Consider the following 26,315-nt stretch of genomic DNA (forward strand, 5'->3'; position numbering starts at 1 on the left):
ATCTAGTTCATAGTATCAATTAGGATCATCTTGTTCCAATTTCAATTACTGTAATACTGTTTGGTAAGCTAAGTTACAAGCAAGGTTGAACATAGAGGACTGAAAGAGCTGTGCTTTGGTAGTTAAGGAAGCATTTAGATTTTCTTTTGTGGCTCTGGTGGCAGCTAGATCGGATCCCAATCGTACCAGGATCGTTTCTTAGCTTCTCACATGGTCCATCGACACATTAATGAGGTTTGAACCCACCTTTTTTTATTAAATGTGCCGACATTTTGAGAGGAAAAGTAAGTCTTGGGTGAGACTGTCTCACACTAATTTATTGTGAGACATTAAAAGTTATCCAAAGGAAATGTTGTCATGTCTTACAATACATCATTGTAAGTTAGTTTCATACAAACTATAAGAATACCAAACATATGATAAAAGGAAACCAAAAATGAGATTTCTGATTACTCTACCATATGAGGCCTTATGAAGTTATGAGTCCATTAATATAATCAATTGAATAGATAAGGGGTTTTTTTTCCCTTCTTTTTTTATTCTAGTAAGTTTGTAATTTATAATCAACTAAAAATGTAACTAATATAGATAAATCCCATGAATTAAGGAATGGATTGATTTGATTTTTTTTTTTTTAATAAAAGGATCAATTTTACCCGGGTGCACTACATGGGAGTAGTGTAAACGTATGTAACTAGAAAACTTATTTTTGATGACCAAACTTTTGAACTTAATGATGGTCCGAAACTGTAAGTTATCAAGTACTTCATATTTTATGACTTTTACTACACGTAATTACAACGTCTTACAAAAATTAGAAACAACAAGAATGATTACCCCCCCTCCCCCTCCCTATTTCCCAATCTTTTTTTTTTTCCTATCTCCATTCCCTAAACTCCTTAGCCCCCTCCCTATTTCCCAATCTTTTTTTTTTCTTATCTCCATTCCCTAAACTCCCCCTCCCTATTTCCCAATCTTTTCTTTTCCTATCTCCATTCCCTAAACCCCCCCCCCTCCCCTCTCCGGCTCTCCCATTAGCAAGAATATCGAACTACCCGAGTTCTGAATACCACATGGTACCACAACCACCACCTCCACACACTTTCCTCCTCCAAATATGGCATCCCTAATCAGCCAAATATCCACCTCCTCAGCGCCACAATCCCTCACCTCTACCTGGCTCTAAGCCTCTAGGCGACTAGGCCCTCTACCACCTCATCTCCACCATCTACAACTTCGTCAATCCCCTCAAATCTTCTTTACTCACTTTCCCTCTCCTCCACACACCTCTACCTCACCATCACCACCCTCTCTACCACCTACCCTTCACACTAGGTGACTTCTCCATCCTCTTCATCCACTCTAAAAACTCCTCCCGTGCCTTCTTCCTTCGTCTTCTCTATCTCCAATCCTACTTTACACTAACTCTCGGCAATCTCCCTGAATGATATCACCGCCTTCTTGACACTGTAATTGGCGTCAAGAGGTCGCATGAACAAACTAGGCTGGAGTAAAGAACAACTATTTTGTCAAAAAAAATTTACTTGCGATACAAGTTGGAGGTCATTACGGCCCAATTCAAAAAGATGAAACTATTCAAAGCAGATTGTCCAAAGATGAGATCATTAAAATCAATATATCCTTTACAACAAGCACACATCAAACTCAAACTGAAAAATAAGAACATGATGTATACATTAATTATTTAATTTGATTTATTATATAGCTGAGATGTAAACTGTATACAGTAAAACTGTCAAATTGACAACATACGTGACTGAGAGTACAAATTAAAAAGTTTCTATAGAACTGATGGTGGAGGAGCTTCAAGCGAGACTAGATAAGGCTGTTTGAAGCTCCTCTATCATGTTCCATTAGAGTGGTCCTTGCATGCACAAAGTAAAACCCATTCACATTGCTGCGTCAGAAGATGAATGGCTGTTCCTTTTACGAGCTAGATCACGAGCCATCTCTCGCATTTCCTCTGGTGACGGAGGCCTAGGAGCCTCAGGTGGATAGACCACATAAGAACGCTTCACAAAGTATAAAGAGGGTATACTTAGACTCAAACAAGTATTTGGGGGGGGGGGGGAGTTTAAAAAAACATAGTCTGTAGGAACATATAAATGCTTCCAAGTGGAAACACAAGTAACAAAGTGACCTGGCTTACAAAATAAAGTGGTATCGTCAGTAGAATCTAGAATGTGAAATACACTCAATTAATCTCAAGATTTACAAGGAGCATCACCACTCAAATAATTTTGTCACCCTATTTGTGCTCCCCAGATTCTTTTATTAGAAATTTTATGGTTAAGAAACATATCAAGTGTGGCCGTCATATTTGATTCCTCCCCCCCCCCCCCCACACAACACACACACACACACACGCACAAAAATTACCCAACAAAATAAATACACTAGCAACTTTCCATCATCAATTTCCATACAGGTTGTTTTCATAAAAACAGAGCCGATAAATTGTAGTTAGGGATTGACAAATCACTCGTATGCTATGCAATGACTTTCTCTATCAGTGTTTCCAACTATATGCATCCTCTAAAAACCACACTTAATACTATCGATTTATATGTGCAGACTATTAAATGATGCTGCATTACATAGGAAATCTTAAGCTCTGGCAGGGAATAATAATTTCTTAAACAGAGGATAGTGATCATTAGTACACAACTTGCATGACATAAATCATTTACTAGAGGAGGTTAATGGCCACAAAATCTGCAGTGATTCTATTAACTGCAATAAATATAATGGGCAATCAAGATCCCCAAAAAAGTAAGTATGGCAGGATCAGCCTTACCCCAATTTTCAATTTGGAATTATATTGAAGATGGAATCCATTGTCCAAACAATAATATGGAAAACTTACTTTAACCAAGGTCAGTCAGATTTTTCCTAAGCACTGCAGGGAATTTTCACTCATCTCAATACAAACCACATATCACTCTAGTGTCCTCCTCTCCCAAATGCCACTTTCCATTCTATCTAAAGTTAATCAACACCTAAAGTCACCCAATCCTCAAAATTCATAAAAATGAACTCTTTAATTCACAAAACTAATTTTAAGAAAATTAATATATTTGGATTAAAAAGTAACTTCTTTGATTAAATTTTTCATTAACTCGCAATAAAATCATAACCGAAAGCTTCTCTTGTTAGTACATTTATACTAGACATAATAGAGCAGAAACTTGGAACCTATGACCAGGTCAACTAGGTCATACAGCCTATACAGGCCATCAACATTGCATCAATTACATTAATGTAATAGATCATCAACCCATAAAAAAAGTTATAAATCTTATAATAAATAATATAGCAATATGCATAACAAGTACACTAATTTAAATATCACAAAGCCAAATTCAATTTATATCATGGAAAATTTTGAAAGTGAGATATGAAGCCTAAAAATCCTCCACTTGATATCTGGAAAAGAAAGTCTGTGATGTAGGGCTAAAATATTTTTTAAAAGTCAAGAATGAAGAATTTTCCACAATTTCTGCCTAAGATTTGTGATTCTATTCTACATACTTAGAGAATGGAAAATATCTTCTAACTTCTAAGAATATAAATTATTGATACATCAAAATAAAAAAATGGCTTATACAATACAGGTCTAAATTCTAAATGGTCCACAATAAGTTCAATCATATCTGTCTACGAGTAAAAGACTACATCAATTATTGTGCTTTCATCTATAATATTGTTTGAATGCTCTCAACTAACTATTCCTTTAAAGATCAAAACTTTCAATCATTGCGGCTCAGAGGAAAAAAAAAAGTAACAACGACGCAATTAACCTACATATAACACATGTATAGACGAAACATCCAAACATAAGAATTAGAGGCTTGAAAGAAAAGCTTAGATAGAGAGGTAAACAAGGTGTTAGAGTAGACAGTGATAACAAGGGAAAATGAAGGGGGAGTTCTAGACTTCTATGAACGTAAGGAAGAATATGCATATTATCAGGAAATTCTAGTTTTCTACCCCAGTTTCTTGCTTGCCTTCTACCTGTCACTGATTAAGACACTAATTTTCAATATCGACCATTTTCAGTCTGTTTAATGGTACACAACATCTACAACAGAAGCAGAGTGGGAAAGCTGAGGATGACGCCATTGACAGGGTCTAGAAAGGTGAAAAATGTATGCACATTGCCCTTAATTAGTTGAATTTAGCAGAGATGATGTTCTCAAAGTTCTTTTTTCTTTGGTTTGGTCATGTGTATTGCGCCTTGTGTAAAAGGTTAGCATTCTACCATAGCAAAAATTATATTACCTTCGTTAATTGTTATCTGCAACTTTCGGGTATTATTTTAGAGATATAAAACATTCTAAAGTAGTATTTTTTCTAAAAATTAGCTAATAAGTAATTCACTTGTTTAAATCGTTGTAATTCTCTAAAAAGCTACATTTTTTTTAGGTCACTACAAACAAAGTTTTCAGTAATTTAGTACTTCTTGTTCTCTTTATAACAGTCTCCAAATCTTGTTGCTAAAAAGATTCCTGCATTCACTAATGGTTTCTGGATTCGTCTTGCGGCCAGACCCAAGACCGACAAACAAAAACGAGGTTAATTTCTTGGTTGTCATTAATTCTTCTGTCATTCACCAATGAGTTTCTATTTTTTTTGTTACAGTAAATGCAGCAAAGTATACCAAGGAATAGCATAACTCTAACAAGTAGAATCAATACACTACTAAAACTTCAATGTTCCCTAAATTTCACAAACAATACTAAATTTCACGAATTTCAAATTCACGATTCCACAAAACAATAACAATAAAATCTGAATCAAATAAAATGAGACAATTGAATCAAATTGGAGAAGTAAATAGAATTAAAAAAAACCTAGCAATCAAATTGAATCGCAAGTATAAACCCTAATGACATCAAAAGAATGATGAGTTGAAGAAGATTAAGGTGAGGAGACATACTCCGCCCATAAATTTGTGGAGATTCTTGGAATTGTTGGCGAAAGCGTACATGAGAACAATAGGGACACTGACATAGACAGCGAATTTGCCTACCTCCAGAAGCCCCTTCCCTGCTCCAAGTGATGACATTTTTTATTTTCTTTGATCACAATTGGGAAAATTAAATCAACTTATCTTCGCATTACTAACTTTTTTTTCATTTTATTAAACTTAGATGAGTCCGCAAAGGAAACCGAAAATGATAGGCCTATAAGGCGATGCTCTTTTCACGTTATTTTTGCTGAACTTATTTTTCCCGAACTAATTACACGATAGTACTTTACTCTATGATACAGAGTATATTATGACAAATTATTGACAATATGATACATACCCTCAACTTTAAATATTTCGAGTACCTTTGATCTTTGAAGTTTCATGTGTCATTTTATTTTAGTTATAATTTTTACTCAATTTCAGCTAATGTTGTCAAACATTGCCTAAGGGCCTATTCTTATTAACTGAACTGAAGTGGGCTGAATTGAATTGAAAATAAGTTGAAGAGAACAGACCATAAATATATATTGTGCTAGTAATTATCAATTATTGTTAGGCTCGAAGTACAAACTATAATAGAATTAGCGTTGAGGCTTTATATTTTTTTTAAAAAAATAAAATAAAAAACTCTTTAATAATTTTAGCATTTTACAAGTTTTTTACTCTAAAATAATACGGATAACAACATATAATTATTAAAGCTTTAATATATTAACTGAGAGGCTCAATTGGACCACTATACGCATAAAATGAAAAAGATTTTATGTGCATAATTTTTTAATGAAAGCTTATTTTAATAAAAAAAAATTATAAATAAATAAATAAAATTGAATGTGCAAGTTTATTTTGACTAGAATCCAATGTTCGTAATTTTTTTTTTTTTAAATATGCATATTTTCATTTCTAAAAAAAATTAAAAATGCTACCAGCTCGAAAATCAAATTTTGCAGTTAAAAACCTATGCATATTGAATTAAATTTTTTTGCAATTTAATCTCAATTCTAACTAATCTCAAGTATAAACCTAACAAAAACTCTGTTGATAATTTGTTACATTAGGTTGTTTAAATCTCCTTAAGTTGGAGATTGAGAGTATTCCACTTATATTGATTAGAGCATGAATGATTTCATATGACATAGCCTGTGAGAATATATTTTTGTGTATATTCTCTAACAAGTTTAATAAATAAGTCACATTTTTGTTTTAAAAGTTGATGTTTAACAATTTTATCTATCTTCCTCAAGAATTATCTCCCATACATATCTCTTTCTTTATTTTGAAGATTTAAAGGAAGTTTCTCAAATTTTGTAATTTTGTGTAAAGAAATCATGTTAATTTAAATTGATAGGTTTTCTCAGTCATAACTTATTTTCTTTTGTTTGTAAAAAGTTAAAAATAAATAAATAAATAAGGGCTTGTTTGACATCATTTTTGGTTTTCAATTTTCTGTTTTTTTTTTTTAAACTAAAAACCAAAAACGGGAAACAAGAAAAAGGTGTTTCTACTTTTCAGTTTCCTGTTTAATCTCCACTACAGTCACTTTGGGGTGGAAATTTCCTCCCCCCCCCCCCAACTCCTAAGTGCCTAGCCCGCTAATCGGGCTGGAAGGACTTGTGAGAGGCTTCATTTAAAAAATAAAAAGTAAATAAAAAAAAAAAGCTCTATGATTGGGGAAGAAGAAAGTCTTGGTACATGACAATGTTTGTACCATGACATTTATGCTATTTTTTTTTCTTAGACTTATTCAATTATTCTTTCTCTCAACATACGTGCAAGTTATATTTTGATCAAATTTCAACTATTAATATTTCTAATATAATTCTTACTGTGCCAAAAAAAAAAAAAAAAAAAAAAAAAAAGAGAGTTATGGTAGATTACAAATATGCGATCTAATGAAATCAATCACTAAGCTAAACCGGATGAATTACATGTGTTCATGGTATACCAAATATATCATCTTTCCACTCTATGTGTGATCTACTACCTCTGATTTTTATTAGTTGCAACCTTGATATATTATTTGTGAGATATAAAATATTTCAAAGTTGCAACTAATAAAAATCGGAGGTAGTATTACTTTCTCTCTTTTGCACATATATTTTTAAGCCGAATGTATTAAATTGTTTTTCTTTGTTGTTTCCTACCAGAAATATTATGGAAGAAGAGGAAGATGCAAGTGATACAGATTGGAGTATAACTTATATTCAAAAGGAAGATGTTTTCAAGGATTTTTTTCATCTTTGGGATTTTTTTTCACCCTTTATTAGTCCAACAATGGAAAATTTATATAAAAAAATAAAAAATAAAAAATTAACATGTCCTAGTCATATTACTTCACCTTATGTATTAGGCCCTATTTTCTTCACCTTATTGTTGCGAAAAAAAACTATTGTTTTGTATATTAAATTTTTTCTACTAAAATTAAATTATTTTTGATAAACTTAAATTACTTTTACCATTAAAACTGTTTTTTTTAAATTGTTCATTTTATTAAAATTACCAATTTATACATAACTAATTTTTACTACTACCTTATTTTTGTTGAATTTAACTCATTTTGTATTGAAATTATTTTTATAAATAAAAATTATTATAAATGAATATTGTTTGAATAAGGTGAAAAATACATAGTATTACATCTAGTCATATAAAAATTAATTTAATTTCAGAAAAAAAATAATTTCACCAGCAAATTCAAAATATTGTGAAGAACTTCCTAAAAATAAATAAATAAATAAATAAATAAATATTGTGAAGAAAATAAAAGTTATACTTTTATCTAAAGCTTTTCTCTCTTGTGTAAAAAAAAAAAAAAAAAAAAAAAAAAAAAAAACCTCTCTCTTTCAACCCTTCACCGTCGACATTAAACAATTGACGTAGCAGGTATTGATGTTTTTCAACCATGAAACTTAGAATTGTCTGTAGTAGAAAAGTGTCTTCAAATATCCAACTTCAAAATATGCCAAATATATTATATATTAATATAATTAAATAAAATAAACCAACAGAAAAAACTACTCATGCTTCATATAAAATGGATTAAATATCCCAAAAAAATGGTTGAATTGCTGAATGGTAATTCCATCAACAGCCAAGAGACCATCATCCCTCTTCTGGGTTGCTCATTTCTTTGGGTAAAAGCGCCAATTTTTGCTCGATTTCTTCCAAACCCAGAAAAAAGGTTCGGATTTTTGCTTATTTTCTTCACTTTTCTGCAAATTTATTTGTATTTTGATCTGGGTATTTTGATTGGTATTGCTTTTTTGATAATCAAGTACTGCTCAATTGGGTGAACTGAGTTGCTTTCATTAAGTCAGATAACACCTTAAGTTTCCAGTAATTTTTTGATTAATAATTGGCTCCTTTGGTTTAATAGCATATATACTATAATATGCTTAGATGATGTTTGCTTCTATAAGAATGGCTTGTTTGTTTGATTTTTGCATTAATTTTGAGTATTTGAGATTGGTCCATTAACTAGTTTCTTGCACTTGGAGTTCACAAGCTAGAGTGTGTTTGACTCTTGGTCCATTGTTAATATTTGGGTTTAGTCTATTGAAATTTTGATAATATGTAGGTTGACTTGGTTCAATTGAGATATTTGTAATCCGAGGGAGGTGATCACGGGTATCTATTAGCACGAGCTCGACATAGAAAGAGGACAATGAGTGTTGTCCATTGGAAAGGTGGATGATTATAGATTCTTGAGTTACTCTAGGTTCACTTATGCTTTGCTTTATGGGTAGTTCAAGTTAGCTTATGGTTTACTGACAATGATCAATTGGATAGCTTCATGAGTGAGATTGGTCTTAGAAGATAAGGTGATAAAATGGTAGCTTATGGCAGGGAGACATGATTAGGCTCTTGCTTGTGAAGGCTATCGGTAAATCTTTCGTCTCTCATTTACTTGTGATTCTATGCCTTAAGTTTGCATAGTGCATTGATTTAATATGTTCTCTTATATTTCACCTTTCAATTAAGGTTCTCTTTGGTCGGTGGAAAGTATTTTCTTATGAAAATGTTTCATTGCAATCTTTCTTATTTTTAAGGTGAACTAGAGAATTTACATTCTTAATTGATTAGCAAAGACTTTTTCCTCTGGGATTATATAACAATATTTCAATTTTTAATCTAAGAGACTACATATTTTAACGACTTGAAAACATCGTGGTTTCCAATCATTAATACTTTCTCCTTTCTTTTTAGTTGCAACATGCCAACATTTGGGAATTTGCACTATTTTCTCATAAGACCACCTTTATTGATTTATATGTTTAGCAAAATATAGTCAGGTGGGATCTTGTTAGATTCGTCTTGATTTATAATTTTCACAATATCGCATTTATATACTTTTTACTTGTCTATAATTAGAGATATAAAGGGTTGAAATATTGCATTGGAAAACGTGAATGTCAAAACATTGCAATTAGAAGAGAACGGAGGAAGTACTAACAATGATAATATTAGTTGTTTGAGTGTTTATCTTGATGCTACGGAGAAGTGGAAGTAGAAAGCCTTAGATATTCGAGTAGGCAAACCTAAAACCACCCTAAACTTAAGGGAAAAAAAACACTTTATGTGGCAAAAAAATGCACATAATGAAGAGGCTGATTTATAAGACTCAATAAAGCCTAACCTTGTAAAATTGTTATACTACCTCCGGTTCGTATTATATGCAACTTTGGTGTATTATTTGTGAGATATAAAAAAATTCCAAAGTTGCATATAATACGAACCGGAGGTAGTACTAAAAATAAATTTATAATTGAATAATGGAAATGATGTAGGTTAGCATTTTTTTTATTATGGACCAGTCTAAGTTACAAAGTAAAAGATTCACATGTGACTCAGGTTGAGAAAGTTGCATCACTTATTTGGCCACATACTTGTATGAAATCAACAAATTTGAACAATATCTAATGTGTGGCTTGCGATTGATGTGATATTCATAGGTGTAAGAATATCCTCCTAAATTGCCATCCTTTATTAAAATTTACGTGAACTATGTAAAGGAATTTTTTTGAACATAATTGAAACATAGTGACATGAAGGTGAGTACTTTATTAGGTGAATCTGAAGAATGGTGAATTATGTTTTTTTTTTTGCATGTGTTCCAACATTTCAAGTACTGTTTGTTGAATACTTGAATGTATCAGTGAATTAACACCCATATGGCATATCCACAAGGGTAATTGCTTCCAAAGTTTTATATGTGTATGGATTATAAGGTTTTCAGACTGCATTTATTCATTGTACCTATGTTTAAATATTTTTCTATACTGTCAAATTGTCAATTACTTCTTTTCTGCTGTGAAGTAGTAAGCCAAATGCCTTTTGGGTTAAGAGTCTTATGCGAAAAATTCTGTATCTATGGTAAGGCTAGAGAGCCTATTTTACAATTTATTAGTGGTAGTGCTGTTTTTTTTTTACCCTTGCTTAACCTGTCCTAGGTAGTATCCTATTAGAAGAATTGCATCATGATATAGTATGTATGGTCCTCCTATACACGCACATTGCACAACCTCTTCATCTCTTTCTAATGCAATTGCCCTTTTTTAATTTTTCCTGTTGACCTTTTTTTGGTTTACGACATATGCTGTTCTTTGTTCATCATTATTTTTCAAATATACTGCATGCGTGACTTTTTTTTTTTTTTCTTTTTCTTTCTCATGGCAGGCATGCAAGTTCTGTTCAGATAATTAGTGATACTGCCCCACAATGATTGTTTCTGCGCTTCTGACGTCTGTTGGAATAAACTCCGCCCTCTGTATATTATTCTTTGCACTGTACTCTATCTTAAGAAAACAACCAGGGTATCTTTATGTATATGTGCCACGCTTATTGGCTGCAAAAGGGATTGAAAGGAATCGCCTTATCCGCCTGAAGCGGCTGTTACCTTCTCCTGGTTGGGTAAAAATAGCATGGAAACTTACTGAAGAAGAATTGTTGTCAACTACAGGCTTGGATGCTGTAGTTTTCATAAGGATCATCATCCTCTGGTAAATATAGTTGATGAAATTTTGGAACTTCAACTATTCCAGGGTGTTTGGATGAAGAAATGGGAAAGAAAAGAAGGGGAGGGAGGTGAAGGGGAGGGAAGAGAAGAAAGATGAGTTTTTCTTTCAAATCTCTCCATCGTTGGAGTGATCAATTTCTTACAATTTAATCCCTCCCTTTCTCTCCCTTCCAATTCCCTTCCTCTCTTATTTGTTATTCAAATGAAAGATAATCCATCCCTCTATTTCCCTTCGTTTCCTTCAATCCAAACATAGTGTTCAAGACATGTTTGGTGCCTAAAATAAATATTTCTGAATTCTCGCCTTCATTGACAGAAAGGGTGTCATTGAGAGTCTGTGACAATAGGAGTCAAAAACAAATTACTTAATCACCTTTTAATTCAAATTTTGTTGTAAAAAGGTATAATGTTATTACAATTTACCAGCCAGTATTACTGAGGTAGAACCTAAAAGGAACCACAGTGACTTTGAAATCTGTGATTACCTTTTTATCAGTACTATTTGTTAGTTTCACTGCAAGGTCCTCCATAATTAGCATCGGGGCTTAAATTTTTTAAAGGGGCATTGGTTTTGTCAGCAATGCATCTGAAAATAGGACCTTAAAGTAACAATCTACTTGTGGAATTTTTAATACACTATACACATTTGATTCTGGCTTCTCTCTTCATAGTTGATATACTAAGTGTCTGGTACAATTTTCTAAAATGAGGTGCCATAAACCCCCCTTTTTTCCCCTTGAGAATGTATTTTATTATTACTGTAATTCCTGTCAAGTTTATGTTGCAGTGGTCTGTTTACTGTGAGGGTTTATTTGAGATCAAGAGTTCCTTTGTTCTTACAATTATTGCATTTGTGCAGTTTGAAAATATTTACTTTCGCTGGGATTATAGGCCTCTTTATTCTTCTTCCAATCAATTGTTCTGGGACGCAGCTTGCAGCATTCGATATTACTGTCATCTCCAATGAAACCTTGGATTTATTTACCATTTCCAATGTTAACAATGGGTCTAAATGGTAAATGTATTAGCACATTCTATGGCTCTTCTTCACTTTCTGAAAAAATTATGCTCATTATAACACTCTTATTCTCCGTTATCTCAATCAAGTAGAGCTATTTACTTATGGAATGTGTTTTTGTGGAAGGTTGTGGGCTCACTGCTCTGCTGTATACTTGATGACTGGCTTTGTCTGTTATCTACTCTATCATGTAAGTATTATTTTATTTATATGTTAAAGTCATTATTAAATTTTCTTAAAATTATATATATATATATATATATATATATATATATATATATATATATATATATATATATATATATTCCATGCCCATGTGCCAGAAACTCCGCTGTGAATTTGGTACATCTTGAACTCCCAAGCCAGTCACAACTATATATAAATTAAATGTTTTTGTTGTTTGTGTCCACAATGCATCTCATGTTACTTTGTTTGAGGACATTGACAATTTACCTCAATGCAAATTTCAGCAGACTAATTAGAAAAATATATTTCTTGCTGTTGACTGCTTCTGAATGAAGTATTAATTATTTCTAGTCTTATATCACATCACTACGCTAGTCAAGTTGTCTGTTAAAGTTAAAGGCTTTCTGCAGGATTAGTACTTAAGCCAACTATCCCATTGATATGAAAATCATCTTGCCATCTTTCAGTGGCTACAAATTTTCTACTACCTCTGTTTCTTTTTATTTGCAACAAAAGGGTAATTTATGTGAGACATAAAAAATTCATTTGTTGCAAATAAAAGAAATGGAGGTAGTAGAACTTATCAACTAATGACAGTGGGCACTCACTCTCATTGTGTTCTATGATAAGGAAGTTTGCATAGTCGCATGCTTAAGAGTATGCAAAAGTCCAGTTAGCCAAGTACTGTGTTGAAAGTTTTTTGTTGACTTTAGAGGTTGACTTGAAATATAGCTTTGACATTTGTGCTGTTCTCTCTGCTAATTACTCTTTTTTACCCAAAGACTAGCGATCAACACTTGTCTGAATTTATGTCTTTTCTTTTGGACTGATCATGCTTCGGCATGTTAACCCTAGATATTGATTGGTGATACCAGAGGTAGTAATGTGAGGAAGTCTTTGCTAGATGCTGTGCTGATCATCTCAAATACCTATGCTTCTGCAGGAATATGATTACATTTGTTCGAAGAGGAATGCATACTTTTATGCATCCAAACCTCAGCCACATCAATTTACAATCTTAGTACGTGGGATCCCTGTTACTCCTGGGAGCAGCGTGAGTGAAAGTGTTAACAATTTCTTTAAGGATTATCATCCCACTACTTATTTGTCTCACGTGGTGATTCATCGGACAAATAAACTCTTCTATCTTATCGTAAGTTCTATTGCTTAATTTGAATATTAATTCTCATTTATTGTTGTATGTTTTCCGAGCCTAAGTCTGTAGTCCAAGTTCATCCTTTTTTTTTTTTTTTATTATTTCAAGAACTATGATGTCTACTTGATCACAAAGCAATGTATATTCCCCAGATGTGAACTTATCTTTTGTAATTAGCCAGTTAGTCGTGCTCAAGTTGTTCTCAATTTTCTTCTAGATTATAGGCAATGATGGGTTACCCTTTAATGGAGCATGCAAGTGTTAAAATTTTGAAGCCCAGGATAGTATGAAGCAACTAGCAAGCCATAACTTGTTCTATTTAAAAGATATGCTACTAGTACTGTTAGCCTATTAATCCCTTGTCCATTCAGAGATGCTAAACATCACAGATCTTAGTGATGGAACTACTATGAATCAAACGTGGTGTAGAATTATAGGTTTCATTTTTGTTTAGTTTATTGTTGTCAACTTGTCATACACGATTGTCTTGATTGAAATAAACAGGGCATGCGTTATTTTTTTAATGCTGTTGATAAATGTATTCATCTTATTCTTTATAGCAAATGGGATATTGCTTCTTTCTTATTTTGTTAATTTTAGATCATTAGCAAAGAAATTATGAGGTTTAGACACAAATTTATATTGCCACAACACTTTAAAAGTGTCGGACTCAGTATAAGTATCTGAGATGGATGTTAAATACTTTTGAATGTTTTCACATTATAACTTGAGGACAAACCAAAATATGCCCATATCCATTGAGGTGCTGAGTACATGTCAGACACAGGTATTACAAGAGTTTCAGAGAATCGGAGAAATAGAGGCATGAATCTGGTAGTTTCTGAATACCAGTGTGCTCTGATTTTTGTATTATTATTATTATTATTTTTTTTATATTATTGTTATTGTTATTGTTATTGATGACCTTGTTATGCTTGAGAAATTGTTATGTTGCTTGAGAAATTGTTATGTTGCTTGAAAATGGGCATTAAGTTCCTATTTTGCAGCATGTAGGATATCTTTTGAATGATTTTCCTACGCTTTTACATGCATTTAGAAATTACATATTGTTTAGTAGATCTTCAATAATTCTTTTGTTATGCTTGGCTAACTAATAACTTATTATGTTGGAAGTCTAGGACATTGGATTGCTTTTAATTTTATCCTACAAGTAGCTTGCAGTTTAAGCTTTTTTTCCCTGCTGATTTTGAATACAATGAAATTGAATATTTAAAATAATTCATCTGCTGAGGTTCTCCTTTTCCATCTTTCACTCTTACATATACGGATTGATACAGTGAATATCATTTGAGTTGCACTGATTTATTGCATTTAGATGTGCTTGTCCGTTTCTTATTAAGGCAATTGATCTTTTAAGCTTTATATATCGAGTCTATTCTGTATTCTATTTTTGATTTTTGCCTGTATTTTTTCTCAGAATTTTGTGAAGAAAATGTATAGAAGACTAACACATAAACAATCAGAATCTGCCAAAGAATATTCCAGGCATAATGGTTCTTTTGGATTGCACAAATCTGATCGTGAGCAGAAGCTGGGGGATCTAGAAGAAAACCTGAGAGCAGAGCAGTCTGATGATGCATCTGGGCAAGTATGTCATGAAGGTTTACTTAGTTGTCTAACTGCTCAAATTATGTGTCATTTAGTATACGATTTAACATTGGTTCTGCCTCATACTGGTTCCTTTTTTGTTGTTGTTGTTGTTGAAGGTTGTGTTATGATTATCTTATGATCCTTACCTCTACATAATAATAGGCCCATTTAAGACAAAAGCCTAGAGGGATGCTTAATCTTACTTTTGTGATATGTCATTGTAACTGACTAACTTATTTATTATGCTATAAATCATTAAGTAGTGCTATATTCCTATTCTTATGCAGGCCAATAAGCTTTAGTGTTTGTTTGGAATTTTTTTCTAGATTTATCTTCTGCCAACTCACTATGTATATCCTGTAATGGACTTATCTAAGGAGGGGTAGTATGGATATTCTAGTAGTATATTAGTTTACTAGGTTAATAATCCTTAGTATAAATAGAGAGGGAGGGGAAAGAAATTAGTAGGCAGAAATTTATTAGGGAAATCTAGAGAGAGTTATGGCCTCAAGCCATTGTTAGAGAATTGTGAGCTAAACTCACTATTTGAGAGTAATAGCCTCAAGCTATTAACCCCTATCATTTGTAACCATTCCACCATTATCAATCAATAGTAAAGCTTTAATCTAAAACAGATTATATAGCTCAATCAAAGAATCAATCTCTCTATTTTCCTGTTATTTGCGTGAGTTAAGTTAGCAGTAAGCTTAGTTCATTACATATCCTAATGAGATTTGGATATGAATATGTTTTAGAATTAATTTTTTGGGTCCTAATGATTTGATGTGTCCACTAGGCAAGTTAAGGTTTAATTATGCACTAAAACCTCATGAACTTGAGGAAAGAGGAAAAGAAGTAACTAAAGCTTGTGTCCGAGTACTGCTCGAAGGCTTTACAAGGGAAAAATTGTATGAGTTTCAAAATTTCACCTTGGCTTCAAGATTATATAATATAGTTATTTTTTTATTTCTCATCAGTACAATTCATAACTTAGGTCTACAGATAAGTTATTGGACTTGTTAATGTAGCTCAAGTGTTCATATCTTGAAGCGGTAGCTATTCTTTAGTGTCCCTTTCATTTATGTAAAAGATGAATTGGAAAAATGAAAGCCCCGGAAGACGATTGCCTTTATATTTAAATAATATGTTAAGGTTTTAAGCATTAGATGCATTATCATCTTCCCTAGAAATTTAGATTCCCATTATGCACCTGTTCTTCTTTGTGAACAATTTTTGCAAAATTCTGCCACCTTTTCTTTTAGTGATAATTATGTGCATGTATATTATGCTGCTTAGGGCAGATCATTTTCCTGAATGAACTCCTAGTCACCCATGGTTTGGTTTTGGACACTCAGACTGAAAACATCCTGTGCATGCTACTAAGGGAGAGTTTTATTAGTTATGGAGAATGTGATCCTCCTCATCTTTCCCACATCAGATTTTGTGGAGTGGCCTACTTATTGCATCAAATTGCTTCCTTCTAGGCTTGTCAGGGTTGGTTTGCTTAAGACCAATAATTTTGACTTAACTCTCAATCTTTGGACCGTAAACTAAGTTTAAAGCATAGAATAATTCGTTGTCTGAGATGTGATGAGATATGATGGCCTTCATTCTCATAGATTTCCCGTGATTGTTAGCTCGAGGGAAGATCTTTGGGCCTAATGAAAATATAGGGACTAGAGTGACAAATCTTGCACGCTTAGCTCGAGGTAAGATCTTTGGCCTTGTGAAAATAATTAGACGTCTTTCTATCAGTGGGGACTAAGGACTCAAATAGATCCATAGACATGGGCCAACATGACATTTCGGACCATTTATTATTGTTTTCAAAACTGTGACATGTGGCTGGCATGAGCAATATCATTACCCTTTGACAGTGAATGCCTGCAGCAGATGACTTGTGCTTCTCCTTTAATTATGCATTGATTGTTAGCTTGGAAGATTTTTCTTTTTGAGATTTAAGTGAATGCCAGAGCTATAAGAAGAGGGGGGGGGGGGATTTATAATTTTTTTATTCCTCACTTTTGATCATGATGCTACTCCTTTTAAAAGTGAGAAAAAAGTGTCTGAAAGTCTCAGTTGGCAGGTTTTGGATGTTCTTATGCGAATGTAGGCACTCGACATCACTTTGGGTCATAAAGTGCTTGCTCCCCACCCCCACCCCCTCCTGTTTTTTTCTAGGTTGCCAACTATGCTAGTTATAATGCCCCAACTTGAACAGTTGAACTACCTGGAAACTTAAAGGTTTTTTTTCCCCTGGGCTTAGAAAAATAATCGGGTTTCACTAAGGGACGACGTTTAAGTGCTCTGTTTTTTGTCTATTCTTTAGCTCTAAGTTTCTAACAGCTGACAAGGGACCAGGTCACTGAAAAGCTAACAAACTACAAAACGATAGAATAAGCCCCTTTTACTCATTTCCCTAATATCTGCATGCAATATTTTTCAGTTGCTAAAAGATAGAAAAGAAAATTTCTGGCATCTCCACACAAGTTAATATTGACTATGTTCACTTGTGGTGTGTATTACACTAACCTAGGGAAAGAGCTCTTCTGTTATTGCTTTATTATTAGGTCAAATACACCTAGTTTCCATATTATTATCTAAAATCTACATCTTCTCTTAGCTGTTGTCTTCCAACATTAAGTCTGTGTCATAGTTTTGGTTGTCTGTGGTTGCTGACATATTTGTTTTCTACTTTTGACCGTGGTGAAGGAAGTACGTTCTGCTTTTGTATTCTTCAGATCAAGATTTGGTGCTGCAATTGCTTCACGTTTACAGCAATCTGAAAAACCTACAGAATGGGTTACGGAGCAAGCTCCTGAGCCAAATGATGTGTACTGGCCATTTTTCCAATCAACATTCTTGCATAGATGGATGTCTAGAGTGGTGATAATAATCACAAGCATACTTCTTACTGTACTATTTCTCATACCAGTTGTGCTTGTGCAAAGTCTTGCCAATCTGTCCCAACTGGAGGTCTGGTTTCCCTTCCTGAAAGACTTTTTGACTGCGTAAGTGGTTATGCCATCTTGTGAGTTTCTGTGTTCATTGCTAAGTTTATCATGAATATATCTGAGTTCCATCTGCTTGTCATCAATATAATCAGGCCTTAAACTTGTTCCATCTGCAATAAAATTCTCCCAAATTGTGTCTGGTTGGTGAGGGAAGATGTGAGTGATGAACACCTGATACTCCATTATGAGAATGCTAGCTGTTCATTTCTAGCTCTGTTTCTGAACTTTTTTCTCAATATCCCTGTACTTTTCCCTTTTTATCTCTATATTCCGCTGATATAATTTGTTAAAGGCATATAGCAGGTTTGCAGGTCAGCCGCTTCATCCAGTAGAAAAAATTTAGTATATGGGTGACTACTTTGTCACACTTTGTGGCAGTTAGTCTTGTTGTCCTTCTTAGTTTATCATGCTTTCCAGAGACAGCCTTTTCAGAAGTTTTTGAGTGCTGTATCAATTCATCAGGAGTCCTAACTTTTCACTATAATATTAATCTTGGTTCCATTCACATTAGGTTTGGTCATACTTGTAGCAACACCGAAATATTTTAGTATGATCTTGTGCCTATTCAGAAGTTGTATTCTAGTGTTTTTGCGTATCTGAATGCTGTGAAACATGATTAAATAATTAGTGTGCTGATGTTTCTTCCTTAATTTCTCATATTGCAAGTCTAGTATCTTATCCAAATTACTAATATGTGCAAAATGTTTAGTAGTTTTTTGTCCATAATTGAAGCTACAATTAGTACAATATCATTAAATACGTTTTGTTTTCGCTCTTGCAGAAAAATGGTACGTCAAGTAGTTACAGGCTATCTTCCAAACCTTATTCTCCAAATATTTGTAAAACTGGTGCCTCCTGTCATGGAGTTCCTTTCATCAATTCAAGGACATATATCTTACAGTGAGATACAGAGAAGTGCAAGTGACAAATTCCTTTGGTTTATCGTATGGAACATCTTTTTTGCTAATGTGCTGTCTGGATCATTTTTCAACCTATTTGCTGTTCTCCTTGATCTCAAAAATATTCCTTCACATTTAGCAGTTTCTGTCCCAGCACAGGTAAGAGCTTTTACATTTATTTGTGAATATTCTGGCTGTTTTTAAATATTATTTTTCTGGCTATTCAATTGTGGTCCTTATCTTTCTACTTGGAATTGGCATAAAAAAATATTTTGTGATGTGGAATCTTATCAAACTCATTTTTGCCTTGTTACTCTCTTTTGTAAAGAATATTTTGTGACATGGAATGCTTATGTGTCGATCACCATGCTCTTTTTGGAGAGCAATGGCAGGATCTAGGATTTTGTTTAATGTGTAAGGGAAGGGAAAATTCTACAGGGCTGTCATAAGAGCATCACTGGTCTTATGGCAGTCTTGAAGGAAAAATTCTACTGGGCTGCCATAAGATCAATGTTGCTCTATGGTACCAAATGTGGGGCTTCTAAGGAACACATTAAAAAGATGGAGGTTACGGTAATGCGCATATTAAGGCGGATGTGTGGAAACACTCTAAGAGATAGAATCACAAGGTTATTCGCAAGAAAGTAGGTGTGGCAGCACAAACTAAGGGAAAATCGTTTGCGTTGCTTTGGGCATGTAAGACGAACACCCGAGGGTGGATCGGTACGAAGAGTGGGACCATGGAGGGGTTAAACGAGGGAGAGGGAGATCGAAAATGACTTGGTTGGAAGGAGTTAGGAAGGATATGAAGTACTCCCTCTGTCCCATAATATAGTTCTTGTTTGTGTGTTATCATGGTATTCAAGAAATAGGAGGAGAAAGTAAATGAAGTACATTAATAAAAGTGAAAAGTACAATTATAGACAAAAGTTAGAGAGTGAAAGTGGAAAAAAGTATAAAGCATGTGCAAAATTCAAGGGTAATTTAGGAAGTACAATAAATAAAGTTAAAAAAATGAGGGTATAATGGTCTTTACATATGATCCAACAATAGAAATAGGAACAAAATTTTGGGTCTCCAAAATAGGAAAACAGGAACTATATTATGGGACGGAAGGAGTATATGAATTTGCATGAGCATGAGGCATTGGATCGTAAGGATGGAGGAGGAAGATTTTTGTCAATGACTACACGGAATAATCACTTTGGTTCATGTAGCGGACCCCACTTATTGGATTAAGGCTTTGATTGGTTGATTGTAATATATACAACCTTCAGGGAATAGGACTATGAGACAATTTAGCTTTTATTTCCTGGTACTAGAATGAGTTTTGAGTCTTTTGACCTGATGGAATGTTGATGTAAGAGTTTTTAATAGATTACAAACTAATGCACAATAATAAAGTAATTCATCTTAACTTTGAGGATATTCATTTATGCCAGAAACCCCAAAGAAATTAGGAATAGAACACAACTCTAGTACAATTCTTACTTTTACAACCATATTATCAGCTTAAAATCACTTGAGGAAAACATGAACAAGTACAACTAATTCATTGCCAGAAAAAAACCAAGTGGCATGGCATAGACCCTAGTGACCTAGTAGCTCAAGAAGGACATTCATGCTGACGCCCTACACAGCTGTACTGAGCTGCATGCCTGCCCTTGTGTATCTTGGCAAACCCGGCCAATTTCTGGCAGATAGTCAGCATGCCCATACCAAAGTGTGTGGCTGCCGTTGCCAATGACTTCAACTTCTGATATAGATCCTCAACAGCTAAATCTTTAAACTTGCAGTTGATTCATCTCTAGTGTACTGAGTACTGACAAACCTTTTTTTTGGTGTGTGTGTGGGGAGGAGGTTGGGAGAGGCGGGCGGGGGGGGGGGGGGTGGGAATACATAGTATTATTCATTTCTGTTCCTCTGTTGATGCAAACTTGCCATCCAGCATGTTACTTTCTATGCGAGGGAGGTTTTGAGGCTCTTATTTCTTGTAATGAGTTATTGAATGTGGAAATTAGCAGAATTTCCTGAAGGTATCATTTTAAAACTCTCTACATTTTTGTTGGTATTTTCTGTAGGCATCTTTCTTCATTGCTTATGTCGTCACTTCGGGATGGACAAGCACAACAGCTGATCTCTTTCGAATTATTCAACTTATCCAAAGCTTATTTCAAAAGTGCTGCTGCTGTAACAGAACACATTCAAATGAATTTGATCTTCCATATATATATTATCACAGGGAGATCCCCAAGATTCTATTTTTTGGACTTTTGGGCATCACATACTTCTTCCTGGCTCCGCTCATTTTGCCTTTCTTGTTGGTCTACTTCCTCCTTGCATATGTAATTTTCAAAAATCAGGTAATCTCAGTGTCTTTATTTCTTAACCTCCTTAATTCCCATGCAAATTACTTATTCTGACACAATTCAATGTTAGATTTATGGTATGGAAAGCTGTCCTTTCTGTATTTTTTTTTTCTTTCACAATATTGAAGCTGATGATTGTGTTGCGGTTGCCAAAGTTGTGTGTTTGACTATTTTTAATCTGTATTGCACACTTTCTTAAAATAGGATAAGTTGAACTACCTCACAAGTCACAACATAGTCACTGCAGGTCCCCAAAATGGAAAATGAGACAAGATCATAGCAGTACTGTAGGTCTGAAGGGAAAGAAGGAGACCATGCCTATATGTGGAACTCACATTTGACAATTATTTTCATATAAATTACTTTTCTCTAATGCTTGGACATCAAGATGGCATGAATCCTGGTCGCAATGAGTGAGACCCCTGAAAATATGAATCCAGAATCCCAGCTTATCTATTTCTTAAAGTCCAAGTAACGCAGGGCGATCCCAGCTTATCTATTTCTTAAAGTCCAAGTAACAAAGGGCGAAGGCTGTATATGTTAACAAATCAAATTATTAGACATCCCATGGTTTTTTATTCCTATCAATTAAGACAAGCTATTAGATTTGTGTTCCTATTAAATCAAAACAAGCTATAAAAAAAAATTATTTTTCTGTTGCCCACATGCTTTGGTGTTTGTCACAATTGTGAAGCTTGGACTAATGCTCTATTTCTCTGTCCTTTTATCTTGCAGTTTATACATGTATATGCTCCAAAGTTTGAAACTGCTGGAAGATTTTGGCCTACCGTTCATAACTGCATGATCTTTTCACTGGTACTGATGCATGCTATTGCTCTGGGCATCTTTACAGTGAAGAAACTTTCATCCGCGTCGTCACTGATTTTCCCTCTTCCTGTACTTACGCTTCTGTTTAATGAGTATTGCCGGAAACGCTTCCTACCAAATTTTTCCATATATTCTGCTGAGGTATGCTCTTTCCTGCAACGTGCCTGTGGTCTTTTAAATATTCCTATGTAAATTAGCTTGTGATTTTCATTCTGAATGGAAATGGCTTCCCATAATCCCAGTTGTGATCTTGACAAAGTAGATGTGTTTCTGTCTTGAGAATTGATGTGCTCCTTTGCTAGTGAATATTATGAGCTTTATCATCCTCCAATATAGATGAGTAAAGAGACTGCACTCTCTCGTAATTTATGTTCTTTTTGTCGTACAGTAATTTCACGACCTTTACTTACAAAACCACTTTTGAGCATATAGTAGTTCCAATAAGATTAGTCATACTCTCAAGTTGTGAAATTGACTACCTATTTTCTGTTAGTTTCAATAAGTTTAGTCTTACTCTCAAGTTCTCAAACAATTTATGTATAATAAGTTATGATAAGTCCAAAAGATTGAAGAGAAACACCCTAAGATGCATAATCAGTACGCGCTACATATATATAAGTAATTTATGGCACAAAACATGCATGCAAATGAACCAACAAAAAATTATGCATTCATATGTATGTCTTTTGAAGCATGCATTTAATTAATATACCGTATTTGTAATATACTTAAATGCTTGCGTGATGCTCTTCAACATCCCTCAAGAGTCAAGACTCAAAGAGAACTTGGAGATGAGGTTGGTGCTCTCCTTTAATAGATACAGGGGCCTTGCTTATTTTCCAGTCGTACTATTGTTGTTTGATGGTCTCTTACTTGAGAAAAATTCATGTAGACCTTAATCAAAGCTGTGTTTTCTTATTCATAAATCACGAGATTAGTGACCTTATGTAACTTTCTTTGTCATCCTATGTTTATTTCTGTCAGACCTTGATAAAGAAGGACAGAGAAGATTTAAGTGATCCACAAATGCCGAGGTTCTTTACCGAGCTGATTACTGCCTATATGGACCCTGCATTATCTCCTTTGCAGTGCTCAAATTCTGATTGTCATAGTGTTCCTAGTTTCTCTGATATCTCCAATGATCATATAACTCCGCTCCTATCTCTTGATTAAGTACTCGTACAAAGTATGATTGTGTATTCGGCTTGCAAATTGTGTATTCATTCTTATCAGCCATCTCACAACAACGAATGGGTTTTCCTCCCAATCTTGGCCTTCTCCAGCAGAAAGGAGATGCTGCATTCTTATATATGTATGTATAAATATACCATTGCGTTTCTGCTTGTGTATAATATTTGCCCATGAAGCCAAGCTCGTGTGTGGAGGCGACGCTGCGTGCCTGCGTGAGCCGCTGAAACTTTGTTAGTGTAATCATTGTACAATTTTTTAGGATATGTTAGCTGATGATATAGAGAAAAACAAAATAAGAGCGCATTGTTGTACTTTACATTACCCATTTTTCAAATACAGAAAAAGTCGATCATATTGTTCATTAATTTGCTGCAAATTAAACAAACTATGTATTCTAGTTGTAAAGAAAGAATTGATCCATTTGGTTATGTAATACTTCGTATGTTTATGATGTACTTCTAAGTTTCTTTTTACTTGTGCTATTAAATTCTTGGTCAAGTTGAGCACATAAAATGACAACGTGGGAATACCTTTTCCTCTTGTGACTAACATTAAAACATGCTCGTATTTGTTAAGTACTTCTTATGTACTCCGTAGTAACTTAGTACAGAGTACTCCGTATATGTCTATTTATCTTATTTGTACACATCTTATTTAAACTTATCTGAAGTTAAACTTATTAAAACATATTGTTCTTTTAACTGAATTTATGTTACATTTAAAAGGTGGTCTGAGACTTCTCTTTCTTAACCTGATTTCCCTTTAACTAAAAATCATCAGAGAGATTTTATGTCAGATTCTATCACCTTTTGCTTGGCAGGTGAAAGTAAATAAGGTTTAGTAAATTGTTGCTCCTTTTCTACTGTATTTTCTTTTTTTACTGGAAAGTGGAAATAAAAGGCATTAATAACATTTACTTTGAGCTTTGAAAAGAGAAAACCACAGGATCTCCTGTAAAGAACCACAAGCTCAAAAATGAAGTCAAATGACATTTATTTAAAATAAACAAATTTGGCTAGTATAAAGGTTAATCTTAAAGAAGGCAAAATCTTGCATGATGTGACTTCTAAGAGATTAAAAAGTACTTCATATATTATTATTTTTTTATTAACCATTCATTTTTATTTTTACATTTACATTAAATATGTTTTCACGTTTCAATAATAAAAATAAAATATTATATGTTTTATGTTTCCGTTAAAAAAAATAATTTTTAATGTTACCTAAAACTTGAGAGGGTGAGGTATGATGATTTTGTAATCGGCAATCTTATTCACTTTCCTAAAGAAATCACGAAATCGTGATTCAAACAAATTATATTATGTCCTTAATAAAAGTGATTACAATATAATTTTTGAGCTTGTGCATTAATTTAATTAGGAAGTTACATACAATAAAATCACACATTCATCAGTGTTAAATGATTAGTATGTCCTAATGAAAACTATGAGTTATATAAAAGGAACATCTAAGATCCATTAGCTTGGAGTTGGGTTCATTGGAGACATGAATTTTGAGTTTCTAACCAATGCAGTCTAAATTCTAAAATATACTCAACCCAAACTCACTCATCCCAAATTCCCAATTACTTTGAAAAAAAAAATTAAAATTGAAAATCACATTAATATCAAGGATTTTGACTCTGTTTGTTTCATTTAATTTTGTCTGAAATCATTTTATTTCATCATAATTTGTATAAACTTGTTTTATTTTATTTTATTGTGATTGAATTTTTTTTTATTTTATATTATTTAAACTTATTTTATTTTATATACAATTATATAAATTTATTTTTTTAAAAAAAATAAAATACTCCGTAAAATAAGTTAGAAAAATAAATGAAACAAACAAACAAATATACCTTTGTTAATTAAAAAAAGACAATAAAAATTTTGTGGCCCAACCCATAGATTCTTAGTCAAATGTGTACTATACAAATGATATTGTCTTTTGACTACATTTTAATAACGGTTAATAGTATTTTTTTTTCTTAAAATATAAATAGCTAAGATTTTTGTTTAAAAAAGAAACAACCTCTTTTGACCTACCAACCTTTGATCAAGTGGATAAATGGCCCCCTCAAATATGGATGTTTATAAAAGATGATGCAAATTTGGGGCTGAAAATAAAGGTGTAAAGAACTATAAGATACATATAATATGGACATATGGACGATATAGTCATCTATCTTTGGGAAATTTATGCTGGCTAATTATTATATTTTGTATTAATCAACACTTTCTGCACTAAAAAGTTATTAAATTAACACTTTATGGAATTGTTGGTACTTAAATTTTTTTTTTTTTTTCAAATAAAAGAAAATGGTGTATAAAGTGAATAATCCATTTAATAATTATTACAACCATATTCTTGTCTCAGTAAATCTAGTTATTGATGAATGGTATATATAGTAGTGTATGTCTTGTTATCCAAACTATGACCTCATATTTTATGAGAATAGAACATTCTCATTCTTGATTAGACCTAGCTTTGGATATGAAATTTTCAATTTTCTAGTTCACAGCGTTTTCGACGCGATTAGTTTTGTGGTTGGCTGACACACACCATAACACTAAACAGGTAAATCCTAATCAAGTAATTCTTTATTAACCGAGTAACTCTTAATTGACCAAGTAACTCCTACATAAGTAACCACGACCACTCGGTATGGTTAGCCATAAAATTTATGTTTCCAGTTTCATTCATCCCTTTATTTCGTGATATGTTTAGCTTGTTAGAATATCTAAAGATTCTAAACTATGAAGTATCGTTGTTAATTTCAAGTATCAATATTTGACAAATACATTTGCTAGTGCAGAAGTTCGAGTGGTGATAATGAATATAAATTATATATAAAATGTTAATGTTCAAATTAAAATTGAGGCGATTCTAACAAGTAATTACATGACTTCGTTTATTTTTGTGTATAAAGTACAAATATTGGTCAAAGTAGTGTGTGTGAATCGTATAAGAGTCAACTTGAGACACTAAAAATAAATAAATAAATAAAACTATGCAGTAATGAACTCTT

At 33.2% G+C, this 26,315-nt stretch overlaps 2 protein-coding genes across 3 annotated transcripts; one reads left to right on the plus strand and one right to left on the minus strand.

The window, feature by feature from the left end:
* Nucleotides 1-1,587: 1,587 nt before the first annotated feature.
* Nucleotides 1,588-5,146, minus strand: LOC110706376. Its single transcript, XM_021884294.1, has 2 exons — nucleotides 4,961-5,146; nucleotides 1,588-2,033 (listed from the first exon to the last, which is right to left on the minus strand). Exons 1-2 carry the CDS (start codon nucleotides 5,087-5,089, stop codon nucleotides 1,911-1,913), a joined length of 252 nt encoding a protein of 83 aa, XP_021739986.1. The 5' UTR covers nucleotides 5,090-5,146; the 3' UTR covers nucleotides 1,588-1,910.
* Nucleotides 5,147-7,847: 2,701 nt separating this feature from the next.
* LOC110706377 (CSC1-like protein At1g69450) lies at nucleotides 7,848-23,739 on the plus strand. Of its 2 annotated transcripts, XM_021884296.1 has the most exons (12): nucleotides 7,848-8,177; nucleotides 8,574-8,879; nucleotides 10,673-10,995; nucleotides 11,872-12,027; nucleotides 12,157-12,220; nucleotides 13,160-13,369; nucleotides 14,811-14,981; nucleotides 17,696-17,994; nucleotides 18,779-19,055; nucleotides 20,978-21,259; nucleotides 22,001-22,234; nucleotides 23,078-23,739. In XM_021884296.1, the coding sequence occupies exons 3-12, from the start codon at nucleotides 10,715-10,717 to the stop codon at nucleotides 23,264-23,266; spliced, it is 2,163 nt and encodes a 720-aa protein (XP_021739988.1). In that variant the 5' UTR covers nucleotides 7,848-8,177; nucleotides 8,574-8,879; nucleotides 10,673-10,714; the 3' UTR covers nucleotides 23,267-23,739. The 2 variants fall into 2 exon arrangements, with proteins under 2 accessions (XP_021739988.1, XP_021739987.1); XM_021884295.1 differs by lacking the exon at nucleotides 8,574-8,879 and having other exon boundaries at nucleotides 7,849-8,177.
* The last annotated feature ends 2,576 nt before the right edge of the window (nucleotides 23,740-26,315 follow it).

This window comes from Chenopodium quinoa, unplaced genomic scaffold (genome assembly GCF_001683475.1).
Source record: "Chenopodium quinoa cultivar QQ74 unplaced genomic scaffold, ASM168347v1, whole genome shotgun sequence".
NCBI lineage: Eukaryota > Viridiplantae > Streptophyta > Magnoliopsida > Caryophyllales > Amaranthaceae > Chenopodium > Chenopodium quinoa.

Coding starts and splice junctions, on each gene's coding strand:
- LOC110706376 (XM_021884294.1), bottom strand. CDS start 5,089: ATGTCATCACTTGGAGCAGGGAAGGGGCTTCTGGAGGTAGGCAAATTC. Junction 2,034..4,960: donor TCCACAAATTTATGGGCGGA/GTATGTCTCCTC, acceptor TACTTTGTGAAG/CGTTCTTATGTGGTCTATCC.
- LOC110706377 (XM_021884296.1), top strand. CDS start 10,715: ATGATTGTTTCTGCGCTTCTGACGTCTGTTGGAATAAACTCCGCCCTC. Junction 12,028..12,156: donor GTTAACAATGGGTCTAAATG/GTAAATGTATTA, acceptor TTTTTGTGGAAG/GTTGTGGGCTCACTGCTCTG. Junction 22,235..23,077: donor TTTCCATATATTCTGCTGAG/GTATGCTCTTTC, acceptor TATTTCTGTCAG/ACCTTGATAAAGAAGGACAG.